The sequence below is a fragment of the Prosopis cineraria genome, unplaced genomic scaffold (assembly GCF_029017545.1).
Source record: "Prosopis cineraria cultivar Desert tree isolate PC_DT_omini unplaced genomic scaffold, ASM2901754v1 PC1, whole genome shotgun sequence".
NCBI classification, from domain to species: Eukaryota; Viridiplantae; Streptophyta; class Magnoliopsida; order Fabales; family Fabaceae; genus Prosopis; species Prosopis cineraria.
Genome location: NW_026555332.1, coordinates 56,173,256 through 56,187,458, shown reverse-complemented (window position 1 = coordinate 56,187,458; position 14,203 = coordinate 56,173,256). Strand labels below are relative to the sequence as shown.

The window sequence follows — 14,203 nt, the reverse complement described above, 5'->3', positions numbered from 1 at the left end:
GCGCTCTTAGAAAAAGAATCCAAGAGCAAATTAACACCAAAGTACATAGTCAAAATTTTATATGTCATAGTGTGTGAGTGTCACGCACGTGCCACGTCAATAAAAAAATAAAAAAAATAACTCTTGATTAATAGAAAATGTTTTTTACTCTTCAAAAGAATAATTTAAAAGTAAAATTGTTGAATTTAAGAGTATAAATTGCCCAACATTTAAAAAAAATACAAGGATAAAATTAAAACGTAATCTTAAATAAATTATCTAAATAGCTTTTATTAAAATGCAAGTTTTTCAAAAGCACTTTTGAGAGTCTAAATTAATTTATATTTATATATAGACAGACACTTTTGAATGGGCAAATCATAATCACCTCACGCCTGGGCCAATATTTTTTTATTGGCCGACTCACCTTCAAAAATCATAAGAATGGTTACGTGTATGATCAACCTAAAAAAAGGGACCAGTCCGCATGGGTTATTATTATTATTTTTTAGTTGGGCTGGTCGGCCCATTTGACCTCATAGCCTGGACGAAGTTTCTCAAGACTGTATATCCTCCCTTCGGCGTCATATTTCTAAATCCCCAACGACTTCTTCGCGTGGAAGAGATCCATTGCCATCATTCCGGTGAGCACCCCCCCCCCCCGCCCTTCAGTTTGCTGTAATGGATATTCATATTACCCCCACAGCATCATTAGCACGATTTATTTAGATTCGTTTTTTTTTTCGGCGATTTTTCTATTATGATTTGCTAATTAGGGTTAATTTGCGCCGCTATTGTCAATTGACGAAAATTAGCTGCTCGTTTGGTGGATCTATTCTATTTTCTTGAATTCACTGGGAAAACGATGCTAAGCTGGGAACTGTATTGAAGCCTTATGTATAAATTGTCGATCTTTTAGCCTGCTGACGTTTCATCCAATGCGATTGAGCGATTTTTAAAATACCTTTAAGGCGAATTAGAAGTCATAGAAGTAGAAATCTGTTGCTGTTTGGTGTGAGAGACAATGGCTATGCAAGTTTTCTACTTACTCCTAGGGTTTTGAGGATTAGGCTTGCAGAATTTCCGTTACTGTAGAATTGATAGCGAAGAAATTTTGAAGAACCAGAAGCAGCTTTGCTAAACTGATACTTTGTATACGAACTCGTGGTTGGGGATCAAGGATAAACTGAAACTAGCATTTAAGAATTGATAGCTATAAGATCCACACCTTAAAACAAATGCCAGAACTCAGAAATTATAATTTCTCTGTTTAGTAAAATAATGATGGTTGAGGTAGTAATATATCCCGCAGCAAATAGTTCTCTAGTGTGACTGTTTCTTCTTAATTGATAGATATATTAAAATGAGCTTCATCCAATTGGAATTCGTATATCTATATCTAGATTGAAGGATTGATTGTTGGGAATGGATGCCACTGTTTTTTGACTTCCGTCCCAGTTTGATATTTATTAGATTTTTCAAAACTAATGGGTTTGGGTCTTTTTTTTTGGGTAAAATTAACAAGCTTGAAGACAGAAGTAAATGGCTGGACCAAGGATTGCTCATGCTACCTTGAAAGGGCCAAGTGTTGTGAAGGAGATATGCATTGGTTTCGTACTTGCTATTGCTGCTGGTAGCGTGTGGAAGATGCATCACTGGAATGAACAGAGAAAAGTCAGGACCTTTTATGATTTACTAGAGAAAGGTGAGATTAGTGTTATTGCAGATGAAGAGTAAACCTCATGCCTTGTATCTGTGCCATCCATTTATTAGCCATTTCTCTACTATATGACTGGCTCTTCAAATCAGATGAGCTGAACTTATTTTAAGCTTTAAAAGAATAAGTTTCCTGCATTGAGTTGTGGACTGTATTGCTGGCCTGGAAATTTTATTAAGTTTTGCTCTACTTTCTTTTGTTGCTTGTCTTATCTTTTGGCTTTTACTGCTTACATAGTTGTGTTTGTTTTCTCATATTTTCCTTCGGGATTTGTATCTCACTTTTAAAAATGTAAAAATGTTTGACAAGCATACAAAAAGTAAAATCATAAGTATGAGCTTTGTAAGAATCTGAAAAAATGTATGTATCTGTCTTGGAGATTTATGAAGCACGGACACATTACAAACGTGCCGTGTTCCAAGAAAATATATTAAATAAGATTGTTTCTATTATTTAAAATTATTTCTATATATTGAATATTGAATTTTGAATTAATATTTATATATTTCTAAATTTCAAAATTTAATTGATTGAATTTGATAATCAAAAAAAATCTTCTATTAAGATTTTGAATTCGAATTCTATTTTTTTTATTTTGATTTTTTTAAATTTAAGAATAGGAATATTTCGAATCTCAATTTTTCTTAAAAAATAAATAGAATAGAAATAGAATTCACGATATAAAATTCTTCCTATGTGTAGAACTACGTGCTTTGTTATAACCTTACTGCACTTTGAGGGAAATATTAAAATGTTTTATTTGACTAGGGATAGGTAGGGCAAGATTCAAACATTTTTTTTAATTTGCTGTGGTATAGAAAGTTATGGGCATTGTGATACCAAAAGGCCTATAAAAATCTTTTATGTTATGAACTTATGGTGCCTTTAGGCAATGCATTTTTCAAGGAACTATTTTTAGCAGTTTGTGTGATTTCGTAAATTTGAATGAGAACAATGGATTTGCCAGGTTTGACTTCAATATTGTTAAGGATTTCTGGGAATCAGCTCATAAGTTTTGAAGTTGCTTTTTGGACGAGACTCCCTTGATTTAGGGGAGGTAAAATGAAAGGTTCATGCCATATGCGTGGATGGTTGAAGTTTTAGGCTTTTTACTACAGTTTTAGGCTTTTTACTACACCATGAAAAGTAGGGGTACACAAAAGATTGAGTAATACTGAATTTTAGTCTAATCCAAAATTTAATCTCTTTCATGAAAAATATTGAGTTAGTCAACTTATAGTCTGGTCTACTTCAGTTGTAACCTGAAGATTAACGAGATTGAATTTGGTCTATAGGATTAGAAGAGTAGTCTCAATAATTTAGTATTCATTTAGTTTTTCTTTTTTCTTGTATGAGAGATAACAATTCATTCATTATGATAAATTTAAGATAATAAAAATACTTATAATCATAAAAAATTCATAATAATATCCAACAACCACAACAAAAACATTTTAGTTAAAATTTAAATGATTCAAATTTATAACTTCAACAATAGTAACAACAACATTTAATAAACTTCAACAATATGTCTAATATATATTACAGCAAATTATATTAAATAGAAGAGTAAAATGTGAATAAGAGAAATGTTGAGATCAAACTTTAAACTATTCAAGTATATTAAAAATAATTAAAATTATATTAAAATAATTTTATAAGATCAAATTGAATCAAGTGATTTGAGAGCATAGTCTCCTGTTTGGTCTAACTCAAGAAGTTAGTATGGTTTTTTTGGTCTCTTTAGTCGTTTGGACCAATCTTTTACTAAACCAAACAAGACAAGACTTTTAGGTTCGAATGGGTTAGATAAGACAATCAGACTTTTGCATAGCCCTAGTTGAAAGTATTTACCCAAATACTATACCAAAAATTGTTCAAATTGGGAACAAGATTATATTTGTGAAGAACTTGTTTAGGTCAAGAAAAATTTTGCAATCAAAAATTATTTTTTTTAATGAAAAGTGAAATTGGAGTTCAGCTTTTTTTTTTATTAACAAGACATAATATTTTTTATTCTACTTTTTTTCAACATGCTCCATCAAAAGTTGAGCTGTCTCATCCATAAATTTATTGAGATAAACCAAGTAAATGATGTGGTGGTTACTTTTCTATTCAATGACCTATTGAAAGTAAAAATGTAGGAGAACAAAAGTCTTAAAATTTTAGTCAATCTCATTACATGTCAAAATATTTGGATTGTTCTTGTCTTTATTTAATAATCCTATACTATTTGGATCATTCAAAAGTAGAAATGTTGTATTTAGCCAAAAATAGTGCAAGATTATTAAGTAATAACATGAATGATCTAAATTGAGTAGAAGCAAGTGAATTGAAAAGGGATGATATCAATAGAGTCGATAATTTGTGTTAAGCTCAATAGGCTAGCCTAAGTTCGCTGAAAAAAGGTTAGGGTCAGGCTTGACCATATGGATTTTTTTTTTACATGTATGATACTTTAAGCTTGATTCAAACAAATTTGACTACTAAAATTACCAGTTATATTTGTATGTTGAGCATGCCTGCTCAAAAAAGTTAAGGCTGGGCATAATTATATGAGATTTTTTAAAAAGCAGGATACTTTAAGCCTGATTTGAGTAAGCTAGGTTTGAATTGAGCCTGACTTGCTTGGATTACCTACTTTAGATGATGAGGGGGATGGCATGTAATGAAACTCAAATTGAGTAGGATGAAGAGAGGTGAAAAAAGGTGATGATAATGATAAAGCTGAAATGTAACCAAAATCTTGAGGCTGTTGTTCACCTGTATATTTTCATTTTTAATTGATGGTTTGATAAACAAGTAATCACCACATCGTTGCTCAGTCCATGTTGAGGAATTTGTGAAAGAGGCAATTCAACTTTCGATGGAGTAAGTTGAGAGAAAGTAGAATAGAAAATATTATGTTTTGTTAGTAAAAAAAAAAAGCTGATCTCATTTACTTAGGGAATGATTTCACTTTTCATTAAGAAAATAATTTCTGATTGCAAAATTATTCGTGACCTAAATGAACTCTTCACAAATATAATCTTGTTCCCATTCTGATCAATTTTTGGTAGTGTTTGAGTAAATGCTTTTCACAGTGCTGTATTTAGGTTTTTTTTATTATTATTATTTATAGCATATATATAAAAAAAGCCAAAATTGTACTGATTTGAAATAAAATTTGACGTAGCCTGGCTAGGGTGTGCTAGACCTTGAGTACAAGCAGATTAAGTGTGAGTTGCTCGCTTAATCTTCTGATCACTATGATCAAGGCATTTGGTTGACCAGATAAAAGTGCCATCCAGGTTCCAGACTTACGAGTTCATTTAAATCATATGCAGAAGTAGACATCAATTCACCAAAATAAAATAAAATAAAATAAATTGCATGAATTGCATGCGCGTTGTGATTGCAGTGATAATTAGCATTTGAACGTTTCTGCGGGATGCGGTAGATCGTCTCCCTCGATAACTTGATTGCTCAACCCTCGATCATATCGTGAAGACAAGGGTGAGTTTAATTTCAGAGTAGAAACTATTTTCCCTCTTAACATGAGGTTCATTCTTGACAAAATTACTTTGGGAGCAATAAATAGTCATAAATGCACGAGTTGATACGCAGAAGTCAAAATCCTGATTTCGAAAGTCACTCCATGCACTGATCAGGGGTTTAAAGAGTTTTTTGACCATCAGGGATTTGGAAGGTTGAAAACTCTTGAATATGAATATTTTAATAGAAAATGATCACTAACATTATTATATTAACACATCCAATGTGGCGAATTGCTGTTAGCTTTTTGCACCATCAAAATGAAGATTACAATGCTTCAGGACTTCTTCCCCGTCTCCAGACACACGTTTTTTTCAATACGTGGCTTCGTTTTACGAGTGAATAATATATATAATATATTTAATATTAGATCAAAAGACTTCTAAGGAAAAATCGCGCGCGCGCGCGAGCGCGTTTATCATTGTCGGGGCAAAAATTTTCTTTTGATTATTTGACTGTTCTGGTTATTGCTTAGATACTTATTTCTTTAACATCTGCGTGAATATTAGAACGTGAATTTCTCCACTAGAAATCCTTCTGCTGGAAATTTTGAATATGCACTACTCCTTGCCGTTGAAGTTGAAAGTCATCCTCATTTATATTCTCTGTATTTCAAAAATTAATCCATGCAACATTAACAATTTCATGTTAACATTACAAGTTTCCAATACTGGGAAGAAAAAAAAAATCTCTTTTCAAGTTCTAGTCCTGTACTCCTGCGCATCTTTTTAAGGCATGCATACAACAAAATGGCTGTTTGATTTGTTTGCGTTTTATATTTAAAAAGTAAAATTTTTACTTTTAAAATATTAAAAGTTATTTGAATAAAATATTTTATAAGAAAGCACATCATAATATCACATTTAAACAGTAATTAAAAGAAACATAATTATTTGAAACTTTTAAAAAGTGGATGTGAAAATTATATTATGTAACCATACTGCCTTAAGTTTAATTTCTTATTCTTTTATTTAAAAAAATAGTTAATTTATTAAAGATGTAATTATCATTTCAATTATTAATTAGGTATCAAGTTTTTAGCATTATAAATTAAATAATTAATCATGTTAAGTTTTAGCATTAATGTATAATAAAAATTACAAATCTTTATCATATTTTTTAAAATTACAAATTAAAAAAATATAAATAATTAGAGATTAAATTTTTAGCATTATAAATTAAATTTTATGTTATTTAAAATCTTTATAACATTTTTTAAATATTTGAAATATAATATTAGGTTTGTATAATAAAAATTACAAATCATCATAAATTAATGTCTTTTTTGATAATTGTACATTCAAAAATATATTTTATTATCATAATTCAAATAATTTTTAGTGTACTAAACTAATTTTTAAAAAAATTTATTTAAGTATAAATTTTATTATAATAACTAATTTTTACTAAATTAGTTTTTGTTAAGTAAATTTTTGTTAAATAGACTTTTGATAAATTAAAAATTAAACACACATAAAAGATGATCAACTAGCCAATTTCTTTCACGGCAAGTCATGTTGCCCCCAAATCGATCCCCCAATGTATCGTTGGTCAAGTAACATGTGGCTGGCGAAACATACAGGAGCGTGAGCATGCAGATGGACGATTGATATTTTCACCAGCAGACAAAAAAAAAACAGTGGACAAATGGCATCAAAGGCACCAAAATATCAAGATTTTTCCGATTATTTTTGACTCCTTCCTCCCACACTCGTCGATCTGATCTGATCTTCTTCCTTCCCACAATACATTAGCGGACGGAATTCTAGTTGCTGCCTTCCATCATCCCATACATGTGGAACTTCTAAAACAAGACCTCCCCTTTTCCCCCTCACAGCAAAATATCTTTACAAGGTTCCACGTGGCAGAACGTAACTGATCGTCATGTGATAAGAGTCCCTCTGATTTTTAAGCCCAGATCCCCCGGCTTCATCTATAAATATGTATGCATGCCTTCAGATGCTTTCTCCTCATTAAATATCATCCTCGTTCCAAATCGCGACTTAGGAGAGGAACAAGAATGGCAGCAATAAGTGGTGTGAGCCTTTCACTTGTGCCCAGGGCATCAGACTTGTTGCAAAACTCACACACCGTCAAGTTCCCGCTGCTGCTCAACCAAAGGTGCCTGGCCAGGATCGGGTCGGGTCGAATTCTTAGGTCTGCTCGACCTGTGCGTGCTGCTCCGGAAAGTATATCCGACAAGGTTGAAGAAAGCATAAAGAACGCGGAGGAGGCATGCTCCGGTGACCCAGCTGGCGGTGAGTGTGCGGCGGCATGGGACGAGGTGGAGGAGCTGAGCGCGGCGGCCAGCCATGCGAGGGACAATAAGAAAGAGTCCGACCCGCTCGAGAACTACTGCAAGGACAACCCGGAGACCGATGAGTGCCGCACTTACGATAATTGATAGCGAAAATTGTGGGTGGCGATCATATTATGTCTCTGTTGCGTTATACGAGCACACCGCTATTACTTAATTTTTATTTAATTGTGAATCACTTGCCTCCTCTTTTTTTTTTTTTTTGTTCTCACGAAAGGCAATTAATAAATAAAATCATTATATATATATATATATATATAGGAATCCGATTACACATTTGCCTGATTGAAATTAATGAAACTGTTTTTCGTGGTGGCTGCTTCACTGAGAAAGTTATACAGACAGCAATAGTTTAGAGTTATAGGCCTATTTGATTTCTGTTATTATTTTTTGTTTTTAAAAACATTTTTATAATACAGTTTTAAAATTATTTTTCAAAACAAAACAAAATAAAAATTTGTTTCGTTAAGTTAATATTAAAAAAATTAGAATTAAAAAATAAATTAATAATAATGATAATAAGCAGATATAAATTCCTTATTTCTATTCAACAGATATGAATAGTTTCGTAATTTTGGCTAAGTGATTGTTGAATCTTTGCCTTGCAATAAATAGAATAAAATGGATTGATATTAGTACGATCTGATTCATTATCAGCGATCAATCTTGAACCGGACAGATCATTCCTTTTTCTGATATACGAAATATGGGATTTCACTAAGTCAATTCGTAGAAAATCTCAAATTAAACCATTTGTACTTATTTCAACAAAAGAACCGCGGGTCTCTTCAATAAAAGAAATTTTGTTGTCTCGATGCCAATTCAATTCTTCCTTTTGGAAAGGGAGGATTAGGAAAATCCTATTGATTGCAATTTTCTCCAAACCCTCGAGAAAAGCATGAAAAAAAAGTTTGAATGGTATGATCCCGCCGTCACCCCAAAATGAAAGGGGCGATCTCGTAGTTCTCGATCTGTGAAGATACGTTGTTAGGTGCTTCGTTTTTATTTTTCTATTGAGGCCGAACCTAAACCTGTCGACGCAATTATCAGGGGTGCGCTCTACCACTTAACTAATAGCCCGTTGTGCGAGCCTCCCGCTGGGGGCCCGCTATGCCAAAAGTGAGAGAAGCCCCATACCTCTCTTTCCTTTTTTACGTGCCCATGTCGCCCCTGGTGTGGTATTTCATTAGTGATTCTTTCAGGACCGTGGCTTGTCACATAAGTCTGAATTTCATATTTCCGTATGTGAAAAGAAGTATAAATATAATCAGGATAGTTATAATTTTTAATAACCAAATGTAGTATATTTTAAAAATAAAAATTAAAATTAAAATAACTTTTTTATTTTTTGTTTTTGAAAACAATTAAACCAAAAATACTTGTCTAAACAAGTTTTTTTAAATTTTTTTATTTTCAAAAATATTTAAAAAAAAATTAAAAACATAAAACAAACAGGCCCATATATTCCTTTGGCCAACTTTTGGAAATTTGAAAAGCTTCAAGCGAGACGGGATCAAATCCTCCTCTCTCGTTATCTCCACTTTACTTTTATTATTATTTTTATACAAGTATTCGGCCAAGTTTACATGTAATGTAAAATGAAAGTTGCTTTAAACCTTAGAAATTGTAACGAGATTGACGAGGATAGTATTCGGATCATACTAATTACTGCAGCCAATTGATCATAACATCGTGCAGTTCGTCGGAGCGTATGAAGTTTGAAGCACCATCGGTGATGCTTCGATAGGTTTGGCAACAGGACACCAGAGGGATTCACAACGTTAAATTTTCTGATTGTGATGACTGCATTGATAATACCATGAGCTTCAATATTACAATGGTTTATAATAATAAATCACCATAGTTTGTCCTTTTGATGCAATTAAATTCTTACACTCTTTTCCATACAACGTACAAAACATGAAAGGATATAGATATAAGTGGATATAGATATAAGAAAAAAAAAATTAACCATTGTCACTTACTCTCATAGTTTTGATTTAATTACAATTTAATTTCTAAATTTTAACTTGTTACAATTCATTATCTATAATTTAACTGTTTAAATTGTTGGTTTTTATATTTTAGAAAATAAAAGGAATAAAAATAAAGTTATTTATTTTAAATTATTAAAATTATAATGGTTGAGTTGTGTTAAGTCAAAATTTAAAAACCGGACTATGTTTGAGTCAAAATTCAAGAACTAGTTGTTGCCAAGTTAAAAGTATAAAAACTAAATAATTAATATGCATTAAATATAAATATAAGATTTATAGAAGATTATTCTGTTTATAACTAATAAATAATATATCATCTCATATACAATGTCAACTATTCATTTACAGATTGCAACAATAAAGATTAAGAAAAAAGAAGGGAGTTGGGGGGAGTTTTTCTCGTTAGTTTGGGAAGGTCAGATTTGACTTAAGATGAAACGATATAAAAGAAATCAGGCACACATGAAAGACCAATTAATTAGATATCTGATCCAATAATAAATTAACTCATTTAATTAATTTCAAACTATTTGTATTCAATCTTAATCATCATGGTTGTAACATTTTAAATTTTCGTGAATCTAATCAATTAAATATGACTCATAAGCGTGGATCTAGAACCAACTTTATTGGGGACCACAATGCAAAACTTTATTATAGGTGGGGGCTAAAATTAAATTTAACAAAGAAAAAACAAGTAAATTTAACTTCTTTTTTTTTTGTACCTTAGAGGTGCTGTGGATCTATCTCAGCTTATGAGAGAAAACATTGCATATATATTTTTTAAAATAAAAGAGGGGTAGCCAAGCTACATAGTTACTCCTAACCTCATTAGAATCCATAATTCTACAAGAGCATTCATGGGTTCAAGAACCAATTACAAAAAAGGTCCCGTAGCAAGCCTTGCTTGGCGAGGTAATCCACTACTCGATTCCATTCCCTATGAATATGCTGAGGATAAACCTCCCAATCACGCTAAAGAAGTTGGTGCACTTCATGTAGTTGAACGTAGTCAAGGTGCTCCATGTTAGGTTCCATAGTAGCAAGCTCCAAGGCATTTGTAGAGTTAAATTCAAGAATTATCTTTCTAAAGCCTAAATCACACATCATTTTTAGTCCAACCAAAATTGACCACAATTTCACAGTTAAGCTATCACCTCCTTCAAGTCGATACATAAACCCAAAGAGTAAGTTACCACTCTCATTTTGCAACAGTCCCCCACAGGCAGTGATGTTTTCAGTAGAAGCATAGGCTCTATCAACGTTAAGTTTCAACCACCCCTCTTCCGATGGACTCCATCCCATCACATTCGCGGTCATCAAGGAATTACCTAGAAAATCCTAAATAGCTCCTGTCGTGCCTCACTTGACATTGCAATCATCGCCTCGGCTCATGAGACAATCTTATCCACACTCACAAATTTGCCTTCGAAAATAAAAGTTTTCTAGCGTTTGCAAAAGCCCTAGCAAATAATAGTGAACAAAACACTCCTATCCAACAACTTAAGAGTTTGTTTCTCTCTCAGAAACATTGCTCATAACAAGACACTGGATATACTACAAGAATACTGGAATCAGTTCAAAGGATACCTTGGTTGTCATGGTCTGCAGCTAGCTACGCTTGTTAAAGTTATACAAATAGTTGTTGCTTTAAGATTATTCGTTAAAATTGATATGGTCATACCATTTATTTGGGATCCATTCATTTTAAATCCTAAAAAGGCTCTTTGCAAATTAGGATGTCCATGGGAATATCGGAATCAGCTCAAATGATACTTCGTTGTCGTTTTCCAATCCATTCATTTTAATTCCTCAAAGGCTTTCCAAATTAGGAAGACAACGGAAATATCCGAATCACCTCAATCGATACCTCATTGGTGTTTTCAAATGACTCACTGGAACTGGATTAAGGTGCACTTTCAATCGAATGATAACAATTACGATTTATAGAATCAACTTCAACTATAATCCTGTACTTTTCTTGTTAGAATTCAATCATAGTATAATACGTATTTTCTAATAAACTTGATAACCCCACAATTAATCAAATAATCATGCACTGCGTAAAATAGTAGTTTGGGAGTGCTTAATGCAAGAAACATCATCTCAAGAATTAAAACATTCAAGAATGGATTTCAACCCATTGGTCATTTTAGGATAGCGAAGAATACAAGAGGCTTGCAAATTCTAGCCCTTCACGCCATCGCTTAACAAGTTAGTGATTTAACGAGAGCATGATCACAAAGAAAGATGAGCTTTGGTAGATTTTGTTAATGAATTACCTAACCTGTAGCTCACACAAACTAGCTTTAATTTAAATCCACGAAATTTCAGAAATTAAAAGCCCTCGCAGAATTTGAGAAATTGATTGAAAACTTAAATAATGTTATTTCAAAAAAAGAGAAATGTATGAAAAAAAAAATTCAAATAGACATGTTTTTCATTTCCTTTTTACAAAATACTATTCTAGTTACCCAACATTACATTAGTAACCTAGTAGCAGACTTGATTTATTCGCCTAAATTGTTACAAAACACCACCTCGATGTTCAATTGCTTATAATCGTCACTCCCACGTCAGAAGAACGATATTTCAAACCAGCGCAACTTCAAAATCACCACACTGAAGAGCTATAAAAGGCACAGGTCGGTATGTTCTACGGCAATATGATACTACCATGCAAGGAGCGCCATTCGTCAATGCAAATAATTTTTTTGTTGATAAGCACTAAACATACAAAGATAATAACATAAAAAGCACACGCATTTCACAATACCAGACAACAAGGTACCAATTAAACTACAAACTACGCCAAGAAACCATATAAAAAATGACAAAAGCACTCCCAAACATCATTTGGCTAAAGAAACCCAACAGAGGAAGACTAACAGACTCATCAGAAACAAACAGAACAATTAGAATGCATCATGCCAATAGACAACTCGAAAGGGATAAATGACTAAATGCACGAACTAACAAGCCTCAGATCAATGCAGGACAAAGTCTGAAGAAGCAGTAATCGGCTGTATCGGATAAGGAAGCTGCCATGGCTTCAGCAGAGGATCTGGTATCTCGGGGATCTCAACAGAGAGCCCGCTGACCTCTTCAGCGATCTCAAGTATCGAGTTCAGAAAACGCAATCGGTCGAACAACTCCATAGTCTGTGCCCTAAGGACAGTGTTGTTGGACTCGATCTCATTGTATGCATCCTCCTTTTCCTTAATGCTCTGAACTAACTGACTGTTAGCACTTTGCAATCGGCTGATTTCATTGGTCAGATCTTCCAGTTGCTTCTGCTTCTTCATCCGCGATCGCCTCGCAGATTCACGGTTAGACTGCATCCTCTTCCTTTTCCTCTCGTCCATAGCATCAGATCTTGGGTCATCAGATCCTGAACTGGCTGGACGGTGATTCGAAGCCATTCTCCTATAACTTACAAGGGGGTTTCTTAATCGAATAACAGACACGAATGGGTGGTCGTTAATAATTAATCGAAATAGGACTGTGAGATCTAATGTCAAGATACTAAAGAAAACAAGGATTCAAACACCGAATGTGTAGATCAAGGGATTGAGATGCAGTTCATGAGAAAACATAGAACCAGTACAGAAACACGACAGAGAAGGAGTGCAGCAAACGAAATCGACGCATGGGGTTGGCGAAGATCATAGAAATTCCGAAAACATTGAGGTAGTTTGCAGAGGCATATGCCTCAACGCACAAATCAAACCCAATCAAGCTATGATAGCCAACCGAAACCCTAGGTCTGAGAGAAACCTGACTATCAGAGACACGATCTTCCGAAAATGATAACAATCAAAGGAGAGGAAGGAGATGGAAAGATGGTGAGAAGAAAAAGAGAAACCGAGCCGACAAAGCCACGGCCGGGCGCAAGTTGAAGGAGAGGAGAGCACAGAATTAGGGTTAGGTGAAAAGATGGGGAAAAAGAAGGCTTTTAACGTTGGAGACGGGATAATTTTATAGATCGGAGAAGGAAAGGCTCAAAGGGAGACGTGGAACGCACTGGAAGGGCGGATTATTATTGCTCTCATTCTCATTTGCCGAATTATTAAAAAGATTAAAAAAATTAATTTCAATTACAGTGCTGACTTTGAGGAATTTCATTTTTTAGTGACCGCGTCACAGCTGGCATAGGCAAATAGTAAATACACTATGACGGTAGCTTCGCACCCCCTTTCGGTCCACTTCGATCCAATTTAATTCAAGATAAATCAGATCCTCTGCAATCCAACTAAAATTTGGTCTTCCAGGGATAAAATTATCAAACCTTTTTTTTTTTAAAATTGGATTGAACAAGAGGCTGGACATTCATATCACTTAACCTAAACTTATAAATTTATTTAATATAATTATAATTAATTTATTAATTATTATTATAATAATTTAATTTATAATAATAATTAGCAATTTTTTATATTTTATACTTGTAAGGCCATAAATATTGAGTAAAATTTAAACATTGACCAACCTCAATTTTCTTTTTTTACTTGTAAAATTTGTTATTAACTTGGTATAATGAATTTTAAACATGTTGAAAGTTGTTTAATCTAAGTCATTTGTATTGTAACTGAAACATTTTTCTTCTTGTTATGGATTTATAATTATTGTTATTGTGATAAATTTTATATAACTATAAGT

At 33.0% G+C, this 14,203-nt stretch overlaps 4 protein-coding genes across 4 annotated transcripts; 2 read left to right on the top strand and 2 right to left on the bottom strand.

Annotated features, from left to right (window-relative positions):
• The first annotated feature begins 482 nt into the window (after positions 1–482).
• On the top strand, positions 483–1,885 carry LOC129288931 (cytochrome c oxidase subunit 5C). Its single transcript, XM_054925749.1, has 2 exons — positions 483–623; positions 1,505–1,885. Exon 2 carries the CDS (start codon positions 1,522–1,524, stop codon positions 1,714–1,716), a length of 195 nt encoding a protein of 64 aa, XP_054781724.1. The 5' UTR covers positions 483–623; positions 1,505–1,521; the 3' UTR covers positions 1,717–1,885.
• Positions 1,886–7,196: 5,311 nt separating this feature from the next.
• LOC129311015 (calvin cycle protein CP12-2, chloroplastic-like) lies at positions 7,197–7,722 on the top strand. The gene has a single exon (XM_054952948.1). It carries the CDS (start codon positions 7,251–7,253, stop codon positions 7,632–7,634), a length of 384 nt encoding a protein of 127 aa, XP_054808923.1. The 5' UTR covers positions 7,197–7,250; the 3' UTR covers positions 7,635–7,722.
• A 2,797-nt stretch (positions 7,723–10,519) lies between these two features.
• Positions 10,520–10,864, bottom strand: LOC129302762 (uncharacterized). The gene has a single exon (XM_054941648.1). The coding sequence runs from the start codon at positions 10,862–10,864 to the stop codon at positions 10,520–10,522; it is 345 nt and encodes a 114-aa protein (XP_054797623.1).
• A 1,376-nt stretch (positions 10,865–12,240) lies between these two features.
• On the bottom strand, positions 12,241–13,527 carry LOC129308552 (bZIP transcription factor 53-like). The gene has a single exon (XM_054949729.1). It carries the CDS (start codon positions 12,964–12,966, stop codon positions 12,532–12,534), a length of 435 nt encoding a protein of 144 aa, XP_054805704.1. The 5' UTR covers positions 12,967–13,527; the 3' UTR covers positions 12,241–12,531.
• Positions 13,528–14,203: the final 676 nt, after the last annotated feature.